The sequence below is a fragment of the Zosterops lateralis genome (genome assembly GCF_965231275.1).
Source record: "Zosterops lateralis genome assembly, chromosome: 9".
NCBI classification, from domain to species: domain Eukaryota; kingdom Metazoa; phylum Chordata; class Aves; order Passeriformes; family Zosteropidae; genus Zosterops; species Zosterops lateralis.
In genome coordinates, this window is record NC_139769.1 from 12399238 (window position 1) to 12424048 (window position 24811).

The window sequence follows — 24811 nt, forward strand, 5'->3', positions numbered from 1 at the left end:
AAAAAATGTAGTGACTTTCTCCCTGGTAGCACAATAAACCACATTTTTAGATACTGATACATGAAGAGATACAGATTAGATGGAAGATGAGGATTTAATTTTTTTTCCATGTTTATTAAATTATGTGGTTTAATTTCAGAGCTGCTTAAACACATGCATTTATATTTAGTGATGACAGCAGTTATAAGCCCTTTCTGTAGCACTCTGAGGAACAAGCCAGATCTGGGTCCTGCTGGTTTTGGTATTAAAGATTACATGTTCTTGGCCCAGTGAGCTACCCTCTGAATGGAAAGATGCACCAAAATTTGAAGGAGAAGTAGCACAGAGAGTTGAAGGGGCTGGTCCAAAGCCATACAGCAGATCTATGGCTGAGAAAAGGATAAAGCTCAGATCTGTGATACCAATACCCAATGTGAAAACTCATTGGAAACTCACTTGACATGTTAGAAATATCAATCTTGAAACAACAAAGGAGAAAGGGTGATAAAAATACCTTGCCTTCTTTGTACTTAGCAGTGTAGAAGTTCAGCCAAGGTAAACTGAGTGTTTGGGTGTTTTCTAGTGGGTTCAAGTCTATGCAAGGTGTTTATTAACCCACCTACTCTCCAGCCTTTGTTTCTTACCATTTGGATGAGGTTCCTTTCTCTTCTTTGGAGAGATCTTTATATAATCACCTCCTGTGTATACATGAGGGTGGATGTGTTTCACGTGGTGTGAATCAAAAACAAAAGCCTTGAGTGCTGTAAAAAGAAGAAAAATACTGTACAAATCACAGCTCCATTATGGCCTACCATAATTTAGAGTTGGGCTAATAAATGTGCTACTGGATTGCATAATTACTGTGAATTTTAAGACTCTATCCTTGTGCAAAATATTTCAAGAAAAATGTCATTAATATAACATGTTTGTTTAAACATCTATTTTTTTTTTTTATTTTCATGCATACATTTTGCTCTCCTACTTTTTACTCTTTCCATGAAAAATATAGTCTCTTATTTACCTTGCCTTAAATTAGGTACAGGAAAAAAACAATGTAGGTTACTTTAGGAAGAGCTATTGCTTTATTAAAAATGTATTTCTGAAAGGGGCCACAAATCACAATTATAAAAAGGAAAGCATAAAATTCTCCACTGAATAATAACATTTGATAAAAGCCAATTTTTGAAAAGTTTATATTTTATGGTTATCTATCCATGCTACCAAATGCACATTGCACCATGAACTAATGATGTGTCTTGTCAAAAAGCAAACAAACAAGCTTCACCCCTTAGGACAAAAACTACATTAGCGTCTATTGAGCTCTTTATTTGCTTCATTACGGTGCTGAGTTTCAATCACCCAGGATGGGAACAAAAATAAGTCAATCAGGCTATTTTTAAAAACAAAACAAAACAACAGCAAACAAATGTAAAACTTGACTGACGGAGGAATATCACTAAGCTAGACCATCTGCATTGCTTATACCACAGCACACAAAAATAATACGAGCTATTCAATAGACCAGCTGTCACAAAATGGTTGTAAGGGCATAGGAAATTGTTTTCTTTGGCTGGAGTTTTGAAAAGCTTGTAGTTCAAGAGCTTGCACCAAAAAAAGCAGTGGAGAGAGAGGGGTGAAGTTGTAGGTCTTATCCCAAAACAGTTTGTGTGGCACATACAAGACCTATGAGAAAGTTATTCATGCTGAAAAACAGTAACAAAAATTTTTAGTGTTTGGGTCCAATTTAGAAATGAGCTCGTTCAGTTTACCATTTTAGAACAAAACCAAGAAATATAATCATTAACCTTTCAACACAGGAATTCCTCTCCATTCTTTTAATCTGCTTTTTCTGTCACTTTGGTGACTGATATCTACAGCTCCACTGGAGAGTACACCCCAATCATCTCATCCTGACTTTCATGGCTCAGCTCTGTGGTGACGAGAGCCTCTGCTTTCAAGCAAGGGAGGTGTGGGGAGGGGGCACAGGGGCTTTACAGCCAACACCTGGACCTGCTGCAGTCCCAGAGGTGCTCTGCAATAACATGTCGGATTCTACAGAGACTATGTCAAGGAACAAATCCCTCCCTACTTTTTCATCACTCTAGTTTATTTTCAGAAAGGTGAGGGAAGAACAAGTGGTTTGACCTGCCTCGAGACCACAGTAGGAATCTTTCTCATCAAGTCATCATACAAAACAGAAAGCTAGCGAGAGACACTGAAGGACTGTACTAAATCTAAAATAAGAAATCAGATCACATACAGTTTGGGCAAATTCAGAAAAATAAAGATGAAAAAGTGGCAATTGAGAAAGGAATCAGTCATACTTAATCAGGATTTTCATAAGTGGTTAGTTTCAGCCTTATTCTGCTCGCAGTGAAGGAATGGTAAAACTCTTATTATCACAGCAAAATCATCAGGTATTGGTGGGAAGACACCAGCACACAGGGAGAAAGAAGGTAGGTGAGCAAAATGGTGCAGTTGAGACTAACCAATTCTTCTCCTGGGGAATTCCTCTTAAAATGAGAAATTCCTGTAGAGATAAAGCCACTCAAATTTAAACTCTCTAGGTACCATCTTTATTTCAAGTTCATTTATAATAACTACACTGAACCAAAAAGAGTCAAAAAAATCTGTAGAGAGCAAATCCAGATTTTGTTCCACTGATGTTTTTTATACACATAAGATGCATAGGATAATTTTAATAAATGAATCTAGAATGTGTGAGTATGGCCATAGTCAGAGATTTAAAGAGAATATAAAAAGATGTTCCCACAGACTCTAAATTGTTTTTTTGCTCTGGACTCGTGTTTAGTCTTTGAAAATTATGATACCTACACTGAAAGTCAGGTGTTAGTTACAAAAATCATACAAATTAACACCTGCGTCTTTCACATAACACCATTTCTAATCTTCATAATTGTGCTGAAAAACTCCTTAGATTAATCTACATCTAAAGTATATCTTAGAATAATTTTCTTTATCTTACCTATGTCACTTGCATTAGCATCCAGCTGGGCTGTCTTTTTGAAGCTCTGTGACATGACAAGTGTCGCCTGCTCTGCAGTGTGCAGCAGCTTAGTCAGGCTCCGCCTTTGGTTTTCTACAGGTAGAGCTTCCCACACTGTCATTTTGTCCTTTTGTAAAAAATTGTTCACAGTGTTGACCAAAACCTGTAAGGAAAAGCATATGTTTGGGAAGAGTCACACACTATCTTTGGAAAAAGGATAAACCCCAGGGCTCCAAGGCTTGATCCACTCACATTAATGGTGGTGTTGTGAAGGGCTTCGTTGTCAGAGACAGAGTCACTCATGGTGTTCCACGATGAGTAAGACAGTGCTTCAACATATGAAATCACTTCTACAGGTAAAAGTGGTCCCAAAGTATTTTTGTTAATTTCTTGCAGCTTCTCCAGAGGTGTTTTTAAATGATTGATCTGAAAAATGCCAGAATTCATATCTTAATGAAACAAGTAAAGCCATATTTCTGCACGTGAAAATGAACCCAACAGATTTCTGTTAATTAACATACTGGTTTATAAGACACTAGTGCATAAACACCCCTAGTCAATCAACATGTTGACCCATAAATTGTTGATGTTACACATGTCTAGTATAACCTTCACCAGCAACCACAATTAAAAAAATTGTGTGCTATCACTATACATTTTTCCCTACAGCAGCTATTTTATTTATCCTGATGATCTAAAGTGAACCAGTACATATTCTGCAAAAATAATTAAATATCAGTGATATGATTATTCTGCTTCTGTATTAATCTATTGACTTTTCTTTTAAATTTTACCTGAAGAAGTGGGAGCAGATGGGAAGTATTTGTAAATTTTTTTAGTTGTTTTTTCTCAAATGCAAATTATGAAGCATGTAGTTGAGTGAACTCTACTGCCTATTTCTCCTTCAGTGCTTCAGCTTATAAACTGCTAAATGAACTTACATAAAACAGCTAGTTTAAAAATAGAGCAAGGAGAGGGTGAGATGAAGATTAACCTTCCACATTTAAGTCTTGTGGCTGAATAAGAGAAGAAATCTTACTTCACAATACAGGAATCTAATTAATAAAAACTTAACATCTGATTTTGTATGATCTCTACTCTCTGCTGTTGAACATCTTTTGTCTTTGATACTGAACAGAACTAAAAAACAGGCTAAAAATCTGACAGTTATTTACACAAAAGTATTTTGAGTAATTAATTTAAGTTTAGTTTGAGTATATCTTTTAAAAAAATCTCCCTCTAAGAGTCTGCTGTAACATTTACTATGGCTTCCTATCTAAGTGTGATAAGCAGGTATTATATTTGATATAACGTATTACATGGCAAGTAAGCATAAAAATACGTTAACAAAACATATATATAATACTAAGTAAATAAAATTCTTTAAAATAATAGCCCTTTGACTCCAATAACTCAATCAATTTGCTTAATATCAAATGCAAACATATACAATTGCTTTTAATTTATTTATGCTTGTGCTTCATTTATCCTTTAAAATTAAACAACACTGTAGCTGTAGAATAATGAATAGTGGATTCATTAATATACTTTTAATTGGCTTCAGGAATCTCTGTTTCTGGTGAAAAAAAGTGTTTTCTAGTGAAATGTACTCTGGCCACAGAGTATTTTTTTCTAGAAATCCTGCATCACTTTATATACTTGCCTTTGAGGAGTAAATAAACCAGCATATCAAGATGTTATGGCTCCCTTTTCTATTTAGTCACTTGTTGATAATACTTTTGTAAGCTATCTCACCTTCCTTCTGAACAAGCAAATAATTGCACATCAGTAAATGCAGCAGTGTGTAACTCCAGAAATTACAGAAACAGCTGAGTGATTACCACACTTCTGAATTTTTCATGCATCATGAGTCACTTTGCTGGAAAGAGAACATGCAGATTCCCAGCAAGTTATTATCATGAGTAGAACATACAACCCAGTTCAAATAATTTGAAATTATTAAAAAACCTTCTGTAAACATGCTTAAGTTCAATTTTATGCTTCAAGCCTTTGTTAAAAACTGTTTAAGAACTATTATAGTTGAAATAGCAGTTTCAAACAGAAACAATTAAAGGATTTGAAAATTAATGTACAAACCAATGCTACTTACTCTGGCTAAAGTTCTATTAATTTGTTCAGCTATACAGTCTTTGAATAACTCACACTTGGCCTTTGGATTTTCTGTAAAAATAAGAAGGGAAACTAATTATACATTGCAGTTCAATCAATATTCAATACATACTAATTGCAAAAGGTCTTGTTGAGGTCGTTCCCCAAACCACCAGCATTCTGAATTTATGCACATAAAACACAGCATTCCATTGTCAAACTATAAAGATGTTGTTTTAGTTATACCATTGGATTGGAATGAGCTGTTTTATTCAGGTAGAGTTTGGTCCCTTTTATGGCACTTCCTCAATTGGAGTAGAGACAGCTCGAATTTACAGAGAGGAGCACAGATCTGACAGCTGTGAGGGGGTAACCATTATTTCAAATGGATCTCATCACACTGTTTAGCAAAAATACATTCACAAAATTATTCTATTCACAGGAATTGTAGATGCCACAGCCTTGCCTCTTTTTCATGTCTTGCTGATTAATCTAACTGAAGATAAATAGGCACTGGTGGGCTTCTCAGAAGATGTATCTCTATAATAACACATAAACCTTTATAATATCATGTACCTTGGCAGGAAGTGCCATCATTTGGCTTAAACTGCAATTTTCCTGTGGATGGTTGATAACCTTCCTTACAGGAGCAGTTAAACCCTCCATCCACGTTTTCACATTTTGCATGATCTCCACAGGCAACAGTTCCATCATTGCTGCACTCATCTACATCTGCAAATATTATGAGAAATTGAATTTTTATTAAGTATTTACAGACTAACACCTTGCTGCTTTGTTGATAATAGCCCTGCACACTACAAGCAGTTTCATAATAAAATTTCATGTAATAAAAATAAGCAAAAACTAAACCCACAATCTCAATGGCAAAATCCCTGCCAATTATAATACTTAAGGATTAGAAGGATAAATCATAATTGATCATATTTTTATACCACCACTTTTATTTCTCTATAATACTACACTGCTCGTGTTTTAAAACCATATTAATTCTATCATAACAAAATAGTTGGCATGATGCAAATCATCTGAAATCCATTTTTCAAAGATTAAACTAAATAGATTTTCTCAGCTCAATTAGAAAAAGAAAAAACAACCTGCAGACTTGTCTTTTAACTTGTAGCTTTAAAAAGACAGTGCAAAAGCTCCCTCCATCCATCCTTTTAATCTAAGAATGAAACTTTTTATCCTTCAAAGTGCTTGGCATATCCTTTTATTTAAATCCACATTTAAATTACATTTGCCTAAAATGTCTTTAGGGCTTCTAAATAAATTGCCATTAGGTAGACAAGTTCAGTAACTGGGTGGGGCATAGTCCAAGAGAAAAAAACCAATGAATTCCAGTAAGGGAATCCATGAATTGATCAGTTTAGGAGAGCTGGGTACTAAATCCCTGGCTGGAATACCGATTATTTTGCATTATTTGGCTGGCTAAGAATAGAGATCAAATAACTCAATGGAGAAAGCAAACTGGGAACTATACCAAATAATTCTAGAGAATGAAGTAATGGACTGTGAAGTGCTGTGCTGGAAAGGAGAAAAGAATGAAGAGCTTTGGGACAGGTATATCTGAAAAATGAAGTGGTACATGAGTGGGTTTAAAGTAACAGCCTGAGAACTGAACTGAAGGGAAGGAAAGACAGTGCAGGGGATGAATGGAAGAGAGAGGGTGACAACTCCAGTCAAGAACTGGTATGAACGCCTAATTTTGGAAAGAAATTGGTGAAAAAAGAAGTGGTTAATTGATCAGTGGAGGAGAAGAGCTATCTGAATTGATAGGCAGCAGCCTCTGCTCAGCCAGACAGGGTGTTAAACACAGACAAGCAGAAAGCAGATATGGTGTGGCTGGAAATACACTATCAGCATATATGTGGAACGAGTTTCACGTTCTGCTTTTGATAAAAGAATCTTGGTGTTTTCAAAAAGGAGCACAAAAGGAGCAATAATGCATGTGAAATGGGGTTATTATTGAAAAATGGAAAGATACACTGCATGTATATAGATATATTGAGAGAATGCAAAAAAATCCCTGAAGGCTACCTGGGGGCCATCTGTCTATTTGGACAGAGGTCTCCCTGGGATTCAAGGTTGAAGTCCCACCCCACTTTCATATATCTCCTTTTCTCGATGAGCCATTGGCTCTGATTTGCACACTGGTATGCTGTGTTTTAAGCCTGAAGTTCAGAAGCTGCCATGGAGAAGCCATTCCTGCATGGACAGGAAGGAGATGTGGGGCTGGAAGTGTGTTTGCCCTCCCCAGCACTACCACCACTGCTCTGCAGGGAGAGACACCAAGAAAGCAACATGTTTGAATGGCTTGGTGCCAGCATGAAAGTTTAAAGCGGGAGGTTAAATTATGATTGGGTGCATTAAGGCAATAGTGGTGGTTTTTTTTTTTTTTTTTTTTTTTTTCCCCCCATATTTAATGCCCCAAACTGCTAAAGTTGCTCTTTCAGGGACTGAGTTTTCCATTATCCATATTTGTATGGTTTCTGTGACCTCAGTGTTCATAGCTATGGAGCCAACCACATTATACATGAACCAATCTGGCAAAAGGGAAGGAAAATAGCATGATGTAGTGCTACACACAGGATGCCTCATAATTAAGTGCTGTCATTTAAAGACATAAGGCTAGAGTTCTTACTCTTTGCATTTAAATAACCTCATCAGTAAATTACAAAGCTCTGTTGGAAACAAGTGGGTGTGTGTCAGTGCCTTGTTGTGTGACTCCGTAAGACAGAGAGAGGGAATGAATTTAAGTGGCAAGGGTGAAAATCATGACAAAGCCAGTTTGTCTAACAAGAAAACACGTCACCCTTACACCAAAGATTTCTTTGGCCTTGTAAGCTACATGGAGGACATGTACATCTGAACAAGCCATTCATCATTTAATTCAGAGCTAAAGCATCAGTAATTGACAACATTCTTTGCCAAAACTTACAATAACCTCTAAATAGAAAAAGTAATATTTGAGTGCTTATGAGAATACTGTTACTGAGGATCAGGTTTCCATATGATTTACTGATACAAATGTTGCAAAATTGTCATGACATTTTTCTTTTCACAAACTTTTAGATCAGTAAATCATTTATTTATTATTATTGGGCAGTTGTGCAAATTTTTTTTGTAATTATGTCAGACGTTACGGATAATTTTTTGATTTTAATGAGAAGACAGGATTATCCAAAACAACAGCAGAATTCAAGTATTTTGGCACATCTCTGGCAACAGGACTGCTATTTAAAGTCCGATAGACACTCTGTTGAATATATGCAAATAGACTTTCTGCGGTTGAGTTGTCCATATGGAATGAGTCCATATCACGCCTGTTTAATTTACTGTTTCCAGAGGAATAAAACAACTCCTGGATGACAAAATTAAAAGGAAATGTGCCTGATCTTGCAAGGTACTAATCAGCTTTGTATCCTTTTTAAATCAATGAGATTGTCAGGGACAGCAAACAGTTTGTGACAGTTGCAAGAATGCAGCTTTTAAGTTCCTGCTTTGAAATGCTGTGCACAGTAACTGTAGGCTTTTGTTTCTTTACATTTTGTAGTTAGGCCTTGTTAGCCAAAAATGCAATTGTTGGACCACACATGGACAACAGCTTGTCAGTGCTTTCAGCAATCCAATTTTAGTGGAGCTTTGGGGTGAGGATCCCAGACTCTCCTTGAGCAGGGAGCAGGAGAGTAGGAGTGGGCTGCCAAGACTTGCGTGAGCAGTCTTCACAGGCAGCATTGCTGAGCAAAGGCTGAAGAACAGCAGCTTTTTAAACAGAAGAGCATTTGTCATAGGTCTGTAAAAAAAGCCCTGGCCTTTCAGTAAATATTCAAAACAAATCCTGGAGCTGAACTTTGAAGCTTTTATAAAAGCAGCGATCAGAAAAATAATATCACCGACACCACTTAGGCTAGTGTGAAAATAGATTTATAACCTTTTATTTTATTTCTGTGCTTTGTCACTCCTCATTTACTGCAGCAGGCAAGGAAATTCCAATTAAATTAAAAGTACGGAGAACAGTTATTATGTTCAGTCTTGCCAATTACAGGATTGTACCTACATAGCTTTGATTCCTCACCAGCCAGTCAAGACAGCTTGATGTCTACATTATACCTTCTGCTTATTAGTAGCTTGCAAGTGATTGAAAAGTCCAATTGCAAAGAACTAGATGTTCCCTCCCCGTGTCTCCACACTGTGGAAGGCAGCAGCACACACAAAGTAGAAATGAAAAAGCCTATGAATGGCAAAGGTAAAAGAAAAGTTAGCAATGTGGCCCAAAGCCAGATTCCATCCACTGTACAGCTCCCTTGTCACAGCAAAGGATGAGATGGAGAATGGGTGCCTTCCCAGTGCTCTCAGAAATACCTGAAGAGAACTAATAGCATGTTCCCAGAAAAGGCAGAGTGGCGTGGATGTCACTTTCATTTCACAGGTGGCCATTTTCATGTTTTTACTCTGTTGACTGGGGTGAAAAAAGTAGGTTTATATTTCACTTTTTTTATCTGCAGCTGAGCATTCAATAAATTGTGAAGTCTAAGGAAAAGGCTTTTACACAAACCAAAAAAGAGATTTCAATAGCTCACTCAGGACAGCAGAAAAATGTCTTCAGAAATACCACATCTCTGCATCCTTATTTTTTCTTCTCCATTTCCTTTATCCTTTTCTTCTCCTCTCTTTCCCTTCCTACCATCCAGCTCCTTCTCTATCTGCATCTTTCTTTGTCATATCTTCACCCATTCTACTTGACTACATACATAGGAAATACTTTTGACCCTCAGCTCAAAAGTCAGCATTCTGACTGGCTTAAGGGTGAACCAACATTTATCAAAGATTTTGCCCCAAGTTTTCTTTTGATCTACTACCTTGGGGAGCATCATCACTTTTCACTTGGGAGCTTATTGTGGTTTCCAAAGAGGGAAAAGACATGTATGTGCATGGAAGTGACTTGCACACTCACAGGTATGAACCACACTTGCACTACTGGAAACTCAGATGGGTTTGAGGGCATAAACAAATAGGGTTCATAATGGCATACTCTCCAAAACTCAACCACTGTAGTTTAGCAGTTGCTGCCATGTACATATATTAAAAAAGTAGATTTAAGGCTTCTAAAATATATTGTGGGCCCCTAGAAACTTGTGTAGGATGGACATCTGGTAGTTCTGTGGTTTGTACTAAATAACTTGCGCTCTATTTACAATGAAATGTTGATATTTACTTCAGCTGTCACCCTGAATACACAACTATCAGCTGCTTGTGTGCAGGTCATATCTGCTACCTGTAGCAGCAGGTCTACTGGGTACAAAACATCCTATTATGGTTTCCCTCATGGATACAGTCAAAAATTAATTGTGGACCAAAATGTTGTCTTTAGAGCTCACATCTTAGTAAAGTAATTGGTACACTTGTTTAATGACAAAAGGTGCCCCCAGGTAATTTTTTTTTATTTCAGTGTGAATTTTAAAAGCTCTTGGCTCCTCCATGTGGATTTTCAAAAAGAAGTACTAAACTAAGCTCTAGTAGAGGATAAAGAAGACCAATCTGACCAGTAAAGAGGGATAAAAGAGAAGAAATTATCAGGCTAATGGTAAGAAGCTAAAGTGACACAAAACCAGTCAGAGAAATAATTTTGAAGACAAACTTCTGAAGCTGAGGAAATATCATAATGTAAAAATCAAAACCTGGAGCAGAAATGGTGAGAATATTTACAGCTCAATGTGCTAACTGTCTCCATCCCAGCTAATTTAAGAATGATTCATAGCAGCTGGATAAAGCAGAGCACTTTTAGATGGATGTGAGCAATGGGCAAGAAATGTCGATTAGATCACTTTCTGGCTTAATATGCAACCACTCTGCTGATATTAAGAGCAGTGAGAAGAGAGGTTGTCAGCACTCACCAGCTCACAGGAGACATACCTAGAATGAGACACAGTCAGCATAAAGGTGTAAAGGGCAATAGATTTATTTCTCATTTTCCCATTCCCTGAGGACTTTTGCAACATACAGAGAAAATTACCAGGAGTTAGAAAAAAAGAGAAATAGTTACAGTTCTTCCATTCAGAGGAAATCCTAAAGGATTGCATGGTTGTTCAGAAACAACATTTTTCCAGAGAACTTTTCCTCCCCTGTAATCTTTAACGTGTTCCATCCAACAGGTACAGAAACAGAGGCTAATGAATGGCACAGGAGGGAGGATAGCCACTGAACCTGCTCATTGCTTTTGATCAGACTTGGAAAATTATGAAAAAATATCCCAACCAAGTTTTCAAACAAAAGATATTTGAAGTATACTAGTTCAAACTTATAGAGAATTTTGTTGATCCAGATCTGAATACAGAATATTTTGTTACTTTTTTTCCTGGGTATGTGACCACCTTGCTCACAGATCAGTGGCATAAATAGGTGAATTGGTGAGTTCTATGTTTCCTTAACTATATATTTATTCTGTAAATCTGTGACATGTGGATTTAAATACATTGCAAGCAGAGTCAAGAATCAAGTGTTACTGAAAACAGTGGCAGCAGCTCTTGTCAGGGAGAAGTGTGGGCCTGAACTGGAATATTAAGCAAGCTTGTTCTAGCCTGAAACGTGGAAATTTTATAGTCAGACTCCAAACTTTAGCAATACAAAAGAATTTTGCAGATTTTTGTAATTAAGAAAAGCAGTAAGAGAAGAGTGACAATGTAAAGCTATCTGGCAGACAGCAATAACTTACCCACGCAGGAGGTTCCATCATTAGGAACAAAAATTTGTTGACCATTGCTGGGTTTGAAACCAGACATACACGTGCAGTAATAACTTCCCTCTGTGTTTGTGCAATTGGCATGCTCTCCACAGGGCTGAGTAGCATTTTCACACTCATTATCATCTGCAAGACACAAATTATGGAGAAATATATATTTACATTTGATGATTGAAGAAAGCAGTATTGTATAAGCTTAATTTGGCTCTGGGATATCACTTGTATAAATCTTGAATGCTGAGCTAGAACTCTTGGTGTTAGCCTGTATAGTTTTCCCATTGCCAAGCATGTAATCAGGTGTTCAGCAGCACTCATCTGCCCTCATCCTGTGTGAATCAACAAATGAGAGAATCAGCGGGATAGTGAAATGAGTGATTTAATTGGATATACACTTGGAATAAAGGATTGAGAAAAATGCATGTTCTCCCATACTTGTAATTGATAATATTTTTTCCTGTCCAAAAATCCAATCCAAAAGTCACTCTGTAGGATGTGTCTGGGAATTCTGAATTATAAAAAGCAGAGGTCAAAAGGATATAAAAAAATCACCCCCTTCATTCTCTAACATCAAAGCAGAACCACTATAGTTAAATACACATTTTTTATGGCCTGTTTTTAAAGATCTTCTGTGATATTTCTTAACATTACTGGAAAACAAACTCAGAAATTCATCCTACTGACTGGCCTGAGTTTCCAAATACATTGTTTTTTCTTAGTTATCCCAAAGATCTTAACAAAGAGATGAGCAAGGTTCATGTCTTGAGCCTTACCTCTTAGTAATTGCTCTGCAAGTCATAATTTTTGTACCTGCAAATTCTCATGAACAATTTTACAGGGCTAATCCCAGGCCTCCAATGATACAGTGAAAAGGAATGATATACACAAGTTTGAGACTGTAATCTCTGCAGAGCCTCAGCATGTGCTGTCATTATGAGCATGGGGATCCAGAAATCTTAATCAAAAGTCAAGAAAAAAAAAATCATAAATTCGTCCTTTGAACTGCACAGTTGATCTCCTGCAATGACTCAATAAAACCATTTCCTCTCCAAAATCTTCCAAGGTTGCTGTTGTCTATTGAGTAATTTTTAGACCAAACCTGAAATAAATTTCGAAAACTTTCTTATCCAGCCACACTACTTATCAAACTGAGAGAAACACTCACAATACTGATAAATACATCTTTCCAATAGCCCATTTCTTTTAAAGTACCCCAAAACAAAAACAAAAACAAAAACAAAAACAAACCGACAAAAAAAACCAAGAAAAAAAAATCAATGAAAGTCTCCCAAAGAAGGTGACACTTGAATGGAATTCTCTATTTTCTACATCATGAGAAAGGAAAAGAGTTAAAGACTTCCTTAAGTGTACTGGGATTTTGTTCCTGTTCTCAAGCAAAAGGTACTCATAACATGATGAATGGCAGGAAAGAATTCTAACAGGGAGAGAAATAACAATTTATTGCAGAAGAGAAATGATTAAGGAGCGTGACAGGGAGAAGAAATATGATTTCAGAAAAGACACTCAAGGATGAGCTTTAGAAAGGTGCTCCTGCTTCCTGATGGTCAGAGTTCTCATAAGCTGTTTACAGAGATAGGATGCAGATAAGGAAAATGTCACATAAGCTGGGGCAGTGACGAGATTAAAGTACAGCAAGAGTCATAAGGCCTGGCAGGAATACATTTCTAGAATTTAACTTAGTCACAACCCTCAGCATAACTCAAACAGGACATTTTTTGAGTTTTGAAGTCTGACACGATTTTGAATGTGACTTAGTTGACTCAGACGTGCAAATATCAATTCAGAGCTGCAGTTTTCCTTAGGGGAATTTGGGTCAACAGTATCAAATGGATTAGGCTCATTAAAACTAAAATTTAATGTAATTTAATGAGGAATCCAAGTACAAAAGCACTGTGCCAACATGCGTCAACAATATTTATTCTACAGCCTTGGTATTCATGAGAATACAGCAGAGGATGTGTATGATTTGGATCTTAAAGAATGCCAAAGTCAAACCTAATTAGCCTAAGTGGAATTACGATAGGGAGGAAAAAGTGCTATGTTGATCCCAGTTCAAAAAAAAAGCACGAGACTATGAAAAATCTGGTTTGTCATGTAGCATTGCAGAGAGCAGGTCCCAGAAAACTGTAAACCTTGATTGCAGGGTCCACTTGTAATGTATTTTGTGTGTGTCTGACTCCTTTGCAACCCAAATTTTCTCCCAGACCCTAGCATTTAGTGACAACAAAAAGAGAGTGGACTACCCTATTATAGTTGTAAAATAAATTTGGTCTTTGGAAAATGTTACAGATTCTGAAAAAGAGTATTTGTTGACTTTGGAAAGCTCATGGGATTGCAGTCTCGGAAGATGAGAAGTAGAAGGTCACTGATGGTGGCAGGACTTGATTTAAAGCAGAGGAATAACAGATAAGGAGCCTAAAGGTTACATGCAAGAACATTTCTTTTGGATTGTTTTTCTAGGAGTTCAACAACAGTCCTCGATATCCAGCAATATTGCTTTTTTCAGATGGTCCAAAGGATTTATAAGCAATATTAAAATGACTCATAGAATGGTTATCAATAAATTCTCTACAATTATTCCTAAATAACTTCAGTGGATTATTGGTGTTTTTCCTCAATATTCATGATGTCTGCAAGGGGTTTAATGGTGACTATATGGCCTTGGTAAGTTTGCTTATTGGGAGATCTTTCAGATCACTACAGAAACACTTTGGACACTGAAGAACAGTAGCAACTTACATTGCAAACACAAGAACGAATATTTTAGAGTTAAATTCATGTGGAGCTTTGTTTTTACTATTCCCATGGTCTAAAGTAATACTGAGCAGACTGTGCTGGGGGATAATTTACTGGACCACATCCTGCTTGCATTGAAATTAATGACACAAAAGTTACTGACGTAAGTAGGCTATGGAAAACTACTAGGTTAATGATAAAGGCAAGAGGAGAAGTTTGAAAAAAAAACAGAAAAGATTTTCATATACATTCTATCTATTCTTTTTTACACAAAATATTCTACAAGATAAAAAATTATGGCAAAAATATTATCGAGTTCTCTGTGTAAACAACCTGAATTTTTTATTCAGACAGCACTCCAATGAGGAGCCCAGGGGCTTAAAGTAATATTCCAAATTTTATATGATTTATAATGTTGTCGGATTTGTGAATGTCAGGAATAAACAATGGGATTTATAGATTAAAAAATGTTTTTTAGAAAATTTTATGCCTACACAGAAAGGACACTTTAAGTGACAGCACTCATATAATCCACCTGCTTTGTTGCTACCTGATTTAATTACAGCCTGTGCATTTAATGCTGCACAGACACTCATTGAACACTGCAGGCAGTATTTCGGGAATACACATTGCTTTAAAGATTTTTTTTTTGTCTCCAGTAAATTATGAAAAATGTGGAGACTTTAGAGAAATGACTAGCCAAATGACAAGGTTAATTATCATGACTAGATGGTAATGTTGCATTCAAGCCTGATACACAAGGCATTTCCTGAGTAGCTGCACTGCCTTGAGAAATGCCAGTGGGGGCATGGAGGAGGTTGTTGGAGTTCTAGGCTTAGTTGGTTGTTTTGGGTTGCTTTCCATTTTTGTTTAGCTATTTTTTTTACATGGTGGTCCTATGATTTTGATTGCTCTAAAACTTCATAATTACCAATCAAAATGTAAGGAAGGTTATAAATAATTTCCAAGGAAATTTGTGTTGAGTAACTCAAAGACATAGGGGGGATATATGTGTACCTGAATACTCGTAGGATGTTTCCATGGTAGAGTCGTATAATAAAATCCATTTTCCATTTTTACCTTAAAATTGCAGCTAGAATGTGTTTTACTGTACATAAATGTCATTATTGTTAGATGGAATCAACTACTGTTATAGTAATTAATGTAATGTAATTATACCTCTACTAGTCTCTTGAGAATGTGTTTTCAAAAGAAAAAAAAGAAAAAAAATGAAAAGCTGATATACCCCTCTAGAGCTCCATTTTGACTTGAGTTAGCAATTCTGTTTTAAAACACTTGTGCTCATTAATATGAGTACACTTCTATATAGAGAGCATTAAATTCTTTTAGAAACTTTAAAACATTCCAATGCAAAAAAGAATGATTTGTGTTTTTTGGGGTCATGATGCTCTTGGAAGCTGGAGGATTCTGATAAGATTTTAGGAGGAAAAAGACCAACCTGAAGCATTTCCTTCATTGTATTCCATATGCCTTTAAAAGTGTAAGATTTATCATGTATTATATGGCAAATATATGGTATTTTAATAATGTGTGGTTATGAAATTATGACCTACAATTGGAAAACAGCTACAAAATTACATAATTTGTTTTTTTTCTTTGGCAAGCATTGGAAAATTCTTTGAGTTATAAATTTTGGATAGAAGATTTATGTAATGCTGTTTGAGTATTTACATGAAAAATATCATGAGGAAAAATCCTTTGGTAGTGGATTTATCAAACAGCTATGAAAGATTTTCATTGCACTGGGCCCATCTCTGTGATAGACTTTTTGATGATATGATGACATATAATATGAAGAGTTAGTTTTGGGGTGAAACTTGTCATATTGATTCACAACCACACGAAAGATTTCTTGTTTTACTTTTTATAAATTTTGAAATAAATTGTTCCTCCCTTTACTTCAAGTGACAAACAAACAAGGTGGAAATCCAAAGTTAAACAGAATGATTTGTGCATTTTCAGTCCTCCCCAGTTATGCAAAATGAGATTTTTGTAGAAATGAAGAGAATATTAAGGACGCCTGACCAGAGCTAGAATTTGTTAACCTGAGTTTCCCCAAAGCCCCACTGGAACAAGCATGGGCCCAATGCCGTGATTTTCATAATTTTAGTGAAGCCTGATGTTACTAAGGACTACAAGAGGCTCTTACACTGCAATCTGTGCATATTCTATTTAGTGCATTCCCTGCATGGCATAAAGTTAATGCAATTAAAACATCAACAATTAGTTTTTCCCTAATCCATGGAAACCTATCTGTGGGAACCGAGGCTGGAGGCCTCTGGGGCACACCCATCTATCAGGGAGACACGGTATCTCTGGACACAGCAGCAGGAGAGGTGGACAGCAGCGGTGGGAAGGAAAAGAGGCCTTCCCTTCCCAGAGATTCAGCAAGGAGAGGCCTGTGGGGAATACACAGACTCATCGCATCCGCCTCTTCTCTTCTGACAGGAGCCTCTGCTGCCAGAGCTGCTCTGGGGCCCCTGGGGGAATCGAGAACTACCCTTCCCTAGTGTAACCCTCGTGGGAGAACAGGGCTTGAAGTGCCTCACTTAACCCCTCAAAAGCAAGGAAATGAAAGGCTTCCTGTAAAACAAATTCCAGTGCTGCTCCCCCCGCTGTGCTTAGCTTGTCTGGAGGTCTCAGAACAGTGGGTGATTTTACATACATTACTTCTGTGCTGCAGGACTGCATCTACTGCCATCAAAACCCGAGTTTAGAGCGGCAATACCATTAACAACCTTACCTTGCCTTTCTTGTGATTTCTTTCCATTAATGGCAATTTAACACAATTTGTTTATGATTCTCCAAAGATTCAGCGTTCGAGCTTGGTCTAAATCAGCATGAAAGAGCAGATGCTTAGAATAACCACTTGAGACTGTAGAGACTGGGCTGGAAATCTCATTTAAATATGAATTGCTTTCAGAATGGGCCTGATTCATCTTCGTCCTATACCTGGGCAGGGAACCATGCAGTTGCTGCATAGGAAATCTTCCCATTGCAAGCTCTGCCTTGTTAAGATTTCACATTTCCCTACCCCCTCAAGTGCCTTTCACAATGCCTTTTTGGAGTGTTTTTGTAGCTTGGCAGGACTTTTTAACTGGTTTTAACATGGTGACTCTGTGACTAACTGGTCTCCTATAAGGTCTTAGTACAGCAAACAAATATTTTCTCTCACATCTTCATAGGCTATGTGTATATAAAAGAATGATTTCAGATCAGCAGTTCTTTCATGTCTGGACGAACTAGACGGCCTCACAACAGAAAATTCCCTTAGTCCCAATTTAAGGAACAGGACAGAACAGTTTAAAAGAAGAAGGAAAGTTTCCTACATATTAAAGTAACACTGAGGCTGAGTTTCAGAGAATGGACAAGGTTTGGAGAGGTTAATATATTATCTAAGCAGTTTCCCTCATCTCTTGCTGATATTTCCAGACATCATAAATTAAACATGAACATCATTTATTATTGGGTAAGTGCCAGTGATGAAATTGTCATTTGTTTAGCCACACAGAGCACCCTGCCTTTTCAACACTTGTGAAATATCAGAAAAAGGAAATCTATAATTTGTGATCACTCATATGTGAAGAATGGAGTTGTGGTGGGGTATACATCATTAAATGTACTGCTGGAAACAAACCATTTACCCAGAGAGGCATCTGCAAGAATTTGAGAACAAAAAGGAACAAGGTGCTTAAATTAGTGAAACAGGTAAAAGGGGGATTAAATAATTGGAGAAGTAAATAAATATTGAATAGTCCTGTTGCCCTTTTTCGCCATCACTTCCTCCCTGCACCTCTGGAGAGCAGAGGTCTACATGCAGTGCATTAACACCCTCCCATCACTCTCCCAAGAAGAGACCTCATTGCCTCACTGACCCACAGAGATTCAGCAAGAAAACTTCAGAGCTGCAAGTGCAGAGCATCAGTTTGGGTGCCCAAACAACAAATTAGTTATTTATTATCTGACTGACACCTCTTCCCTGAGCAGGCCATGAGGGGAAGACCTGAGAGTGCTATGAAGATCCACCCTTTCTACTGCAGGCAAAACTTGGAGCTGGTCAGGCATCCCCTCTTTGTGGAGAGCGGGGTCTCAGATGCCTGTCAGGGGTCTGGGTGTTGAGCACAGCCCAAGTGACAGCTCAGGCACAAGGGACAAGGAGCTGCCACTCACTCTTCAGGGTAGCAGACCATGACCTCTTTGTATCTGGAGTACTCCAGGATCCCCTTCTGCCTTTCTCCCAAGAACATGGCATTAATTTACCAGCTGTTAAAATGCAATGCTAAAGAAGGAGAGAGATTGTAGCAGAGTAATGTCAAAGACAGTGTAGTGGGAAAAAGCCCCAAAATAGGCTGAAAATGCTCTGCTGGAGTTGAAAGACTGTTTTTTGAAGTGAGAAGTTGTGACTAAGTGAATTATTTGGAAAACTGACTAATAGATGCTGAATAAGAGTGGATAAAAAAATAATCCCAATTTCAGTTCCAGTCACATGCAGCTCCTGGTTGGCTATATTGTGAACTCAAACAACACAATGCTCCCATCTGACAGGATGTGAATGAGTGAGATGTCACCACCCAAATCTAAACATTTTGGTCCCACGCAAGAGATTAGACAGAAGGAAAGCAGCTTAGGAAACAGACTGATTAAGGGGGAATAAAAGCTTCCCTTCCAGACAACACTGTCCTAAATTTCAAGACAAAAATATATTTATTCAGAAAACACAGCCAGGAAATGCATCAGCACTTTACAGCTTAAATATGAAATGCAGAGTGGAGCCATCACGGTGTGGGTGAGCAAGATGTGAAGAAGGTGTAACTGAGAGACAGCACAGCTTGACTGAGGCATGGGAACATTGAGCATTATCTGGTGAGCTTTATCAAACTTGCTACAGACATGCAGCAAGGGCTATGATAAGAAATGGTGCTGTTCTGTGTCAGGATATGGGCTTATCATCCTTCAGTCACTCAGGACTATGTCCTGGGGTCTGGAATGTCACATGGCAACAGCAGCACTGTGTTCCCACTGTTCCAGGCAAGATGGTGCTGGAGGCACCCAAATGTACCTGTGCTGCTCTGGGAGCCTCTGCAGAGAACAAAGGACAGTATCAAACATTTAACATTAGTGACACTGTGAGGTGTGTGATCTCATTGCACAGGTGGCACACAGTGATGGACACAAATGAGTGAGTACGTAGGCTTTGCAATGATTCATTAAATAACTGCTCAGGCACAGAGCTAGGTGGAAAAGGTAGTTTTAATTGGAGTTGATGGGATCCATTTGTTTCGAATGGTTCATATTATACACTTGGGAGCCAGAAATTGAGACTGGGTTGCTGAATTCCTCCCTGGCGTGGGCAGACAGGTGTGTTTGAGCTAAGGGAAAAGCTCAGATTCATATCTAATTCTGAAGCAGGCTTTCCCCTAGCTGACTTGCTTCATTGCTCCTTGTGGCAGGCCTAGAAATACCAGGACTGCTTCTGCATTTCTTTCAAAGTGAATATACTCATGTTTGGTTTGAGTGTGTGAAAAGTCTGCTTCCATAAAAGAGCCTGACCACAAACTCACAAATGCCCAAGGAGCGACTCCTGTTAACCTACACAATTGCTATTACAGGAGCAAAGGGGCAAAACCTGCCAAGAGCAGAAGTCAAAAAAAAAGACCACATTGCTCTTCCTTTCCTCACCCTACACTGATTTAATTACACAACCCAACCTCAACATCCTGGCAGATGCCCTGTGTCAAGCTTGCTACTTCAGGATTAGACAGAATGTAATTGAGACACATCATTAGTTTCTTGGTTCACCTTCTTCAAAAACAAGGAATTAACACAAAGTGAAGTACAGCTGAATGGGGATGTGCTGGGTTTGAACTGCTGGCAGTGTGCAGGTGTCAGTGTTTTTCTGAATGCTGCCAGCAGAAATGTTTTAGAAACTTCACTGCTATTAAATTACATAATTTCCCATGGAGCTTTCATTTTTGTTGCTAACTGGCATGTTTTCATTGAAAAACATCCTTTAACTGAAAACTAAAACAGGATATGCACAATCAGAATATTTTTGCTTAAAGGAAAGTGAACAGCAGAGCAGTCCCCTACTGAAAGGGATTTGCCAGGAGATAATCATGTCCCTTCCTGCAGAACTGAATGGGAGCCCAAGTAGAAGTTCTGTTTCAGCATCGCAAATAAAACTTCACTAAAAAGAACCAAGAAGGAAAACCATAAATCCAACCAAACCCAAACCAAACTACAGCCAGACAATATCTGCATTCTAATTTCTCACAGATTTCCCATTTTCCCTAATGCTGGCATAGAATCAACACCATCCATGAAAGTAGATATATCAGAATGTGAGAGTAAAGTCCTGATTACATTAATTCTTTCTTCAGAGTATTTACTTATTCTGCGTACACATATCTGTCCAATACTCCTATAGCCCTGTGTAATAGTACTAGGGAAAATAAGAGTCCAAGTTGTTCAATTACCAATGCACCTGGTTCTAGTTATTTTCAGCACTAATTTCTCAAAACTCTGCTTGCAGAACTTTCTGAAACACATAAACTCAGTATGACAGAATTTTTTGCATGTTACATCAGAACCGTAAACACTCTTGTAGAGTGTTCTCCAGTAGCTGCGAAGAGGTTGTACATTACCATGCACCAAATCTTGTGATCTATCTGATCTGCATGCAACAGATATTAAGTGCATCTAAAGAAGGGCAGTATAACGACATCAGGATCACTCTGTTCACATCTAAATCCCAGAAGCTACTAGATGGATGTCTCCTACAGACAGTTATTTACAGAGGGTATCACTCAGAGGCAGTGAACTCTCTGGTTTCCTCAACAGTGACCCATGAAACAGCAAATGAAACACAAAGTTAGATGTCAGGGTGAACATGAATTCCTACATCTCACATTTCCAGACTACCTTCCTGGTCCACAGGAGGTGAACTCTGTCCATTTATATTTACCATTTTATCAGTATTTTTGGAAGAGAAAAGAGGAACTGAATTTTACTTAGAAGGTTTTTGCTAAATCCTAAATTTAGAAGCATAGCATGAAGACTTTCTTTGGACAACAAGGACAGATAGACATGTAGAAAGGACAACTGGGTTCCTCAGTGTTCAGCTTTTGAATCTGTTACTTAAAAACAGGTAGTACATTATGAAGCCCAGGTGTCATTGTGCTACATTATTTCCTAAAGGACAAATTTATTGCAGATAATTTCCTGTAACATATCTGAAATAGTATTAAGAACATCTCTTGCTTTTGAGATGTGTATTATGCTCCATTTTGGATTTAAAAAGCAGAATACAATAAAAGATATAAAATTTCTTTGAGAGAGGTAGTAACTTAAATAACACGGAAGGCCATAAAACAGCGACTACGGAAGCTAATTTTTTTCCATTGTGGAACAGTATTCGTTGATTTCTGAAACCACAGCCTAATTATGCTCTGAGTGGATGAAGTACCTTAAGGAGTCTGATCTGAGCATCAGAAATAGAGATCAATATTTACTATCATCAAACCCAACTTCCAGTACTAAAGGCAGGAGCATCTTGACAAAATTTGATTGTCACTTTTCAGGAGCTTAGATGAGGTGACCTAATCCTGCTCTATGACACACTTAGACCTATATTGCTCTAAGCTAATATTAGGGTTAGATCATTAGAAGAAGATTCTACAGTAGTGAATAACAGTTTTATTTATTTTATTTTTAAAGTAAAAAATTTACATGTGACATATTCATCTTCTACAGTGGCCCACATAGCTTTCATTTGGCTTGATGACTGTGTTTTTTATATTAGTCCTATTTGTAAGTTATATCATTTAAATGCTCTGGAATTCAATAGCTTCACTTTTGGATAACAAACTAAATCACAAAAGGAAATAATTTCAATCTATAACTGAGAAAAGCCATTAATTGCTGGAATAAATCCAGTCTCCAAACCTGAAGATATCAAATATGGTCTGGCAAGGAGGAGACAATTAGGCTGAGGAATTCTACCCAGAGGGAAAACATGCCAGCATTATTTCAGCTGGACTAATGACTACAACAATAACCACTGAAGTATTTCCAGCTACTGTCAATGTTGTAAGTATTTAACTCCATGGTCAAAACATCTTAACTACTGACAGTGATATTCCCAGAGACTGACCCCAGTAGATGATTTCAGAAAAAAACCCCTATAAAATCATACAGGTTTTGATGTTGCGTACTCCCCACAGCTTCTCCCCCTCCTTTTTTTTTTTCTTCTGATGTGAATTAAAGCTAAATGTAATGATAGAAGTGGAACAGGAGGTTATAAAACATAGAAGTTAGGTCTGTGGTACTGCTTGGCTCAGTTTAAAGGATGCAGGTACTTGGATGATTGCAATAGCTTTCCCATATAATAGCCAGATATCATTTGAGTGGAATTTGCTAATTTGAAAAGCATCTAGCTCTCCTCCTTTCTGTAGCAACCTCTTCCAAAAACCAGACTGGTCTTAAGGCCAAATTTCCTCTTTCATCTCTCCCTCCTGAAACATACAGCTTTGAAGTGATGGAACTCATGATCTCCTCATGCCAAATAGTCTGGGTAGCACTTTCTGGACTTTTTTTCTAAGGCATAAAATCTGGAAAATTTTAGCTTCATATCAAGCAGCAGAATGAGTTAACCTGCTCAGATCTCTTAATTAATTTTGAGTACATAGCACCCTAAATCAATCTAAAGCAACTTTCCCCTTGCTGACTACACTAACAACTCTACTCTTCATTAGTTAATACATCCTAGGTTGAAATATTCTGTTTACTCATAATCACTGTTGTCTACATAAATGTGTCATTATCTAGTGAAGGTTTTTATTCTCAGAAACAGGGCCTAAGGACTTTATTATATCAAAGATACAAAACACTTCGTAGGCAAAAATATAAAATTCCATTAAAAACATATCTAGAGTTTGAACAGAAGTAATACATATACCATGGAAGAAGTTGAAATGTGGCACAAGTCAGGGATGAAAACTCTTTTAAGTTTGTCACCCATAATGCAGCCTGCCACAGAAAGTATCATTATGTGCATTTTATGCCTGGGAGTACTGACAGGCAGGAGGATGTGGGTATGTTGTATAAATGTTGGGTATCTTTTGGCAACAGGAGACAGGCTGTGTGCTACTCTGAGGGGCTGCATGAGCTCAGAGGTGTGTCCTATCACAGGCAGTGATGCTACAGTAGTGCTGCTCTCTAGCCAGGTTTAATTTTCCCTTTAAATCCAGCCTCTGTTAGCCTGGCCATCACAGCACAGCCATGGCTCTGCTTGCTGTCCCTTGACCTGATTTATCCAGCACTGCACTCTCCCAGCTCAGCAGACACTTGGAGAAAAAGTCCCAGTTACAAAGCATGGAGAAAACACAGAGTTACGAAGCACTGCTGCCACGGGTCAAAGTGAGGGCTATAATTTACCTACTAAGATGACAGAAAAGGAGGATTGTCATAAGGTACTGAATAAATGCATGTAAAACACAAGGGGTTTCCACAGACTGACAGGCTGAGGTTCCATCTGAGAGGGGGGCACTGCAAAAACTTTCACTAGTGTTTCTCAGTATTGCTTAGCTTCAAAGTTCTCAGTTGGAAAGGCTAAAAACTTACTTCCCAAGAAAATCACTCAAAAATACAAAAAGAACTTTCACATATTGAAATAAACCCCTCAAAGTAAGTGCCTAAAACTAAGTTCAAGCAAAAATAATCAAGATAAATATTACGATTACTGCATCAACTGAGCTTGTTGAGGCACTGACTAGATTTCTGCAGCATGTTAAGTATCCCTGAAAACTAGGCAGTTTATTAGAAATGTGGTGAAGTGCTGCAAACTGCAGTAAAGAGGGTTACTTTGTTTTCAATCTAGGAAAACTATTATATCATGTATCAAATGTTTTATTCATCAAAAGAAGTCATCGCCTTTTGTCCTCTGCACCCGCCTGTGAATGCAGCAGTACAGGCAGTTCCATAGGACAGCCTCAATTTTGCTCCAAAAGTCCTAACATAATCAAAGTACTGAAAATCCCAGTTTTGGTTTGTTGGGAAATGTTCTCTGTGCTTGGAATTGTTGCAATTTTTATGTTATTCTAAGCATTAAACATTTCACTTAGAGTAGGTTTACACTTCAAATCTAAATTCAGACTATACACACAAAAAGTAGTGTTTAAAAA

General features: G+C 37.6%; 1 protein-coding gene across 2 annotated transcripts in view; it reads right to left on the reverse strand.

Annotated features, from left to right (window-relative positions):
* Positions 1 to 24811, reverse strand: part of ADGRL4 (adhesion G protein-coupled receptor L4) — a 73142-nt gene that overhangs the window by 23689 nt on the left and 24642 nt on the right. The window contains exons 3-8 of one of the 2 annotated variants that reach the window (XM_083868102.1): positions 11829 to 11981; positions 5672 to 5827; positions 5097 to 5167; positions 3239 to 3412; positions 2966 to 3149; positions 624 to 740 (exon numbers count right to left, since the gene is read on the reverse strand). In XM_083868102.1, coding sequence (XP_083724228.1) covers positions 624 to 740; positions 2966 to 3149; positions 3239 to 3412; positions 5097 to 5167; positions 5672 to 5827; positions 11829 to 11981 — 855 coding nt within the window. The remainder of the gene's footprint in view (positions 1 to 623; positions 741 to 2965; positions 3150 to 3238; positions 3413 to 5096; positions 5168 to 5671; positions 5828 to 11828; positions 11982 to 24811) is intronic. The other variant, XM_083868103.1, reaches the window with a different exon arrangement.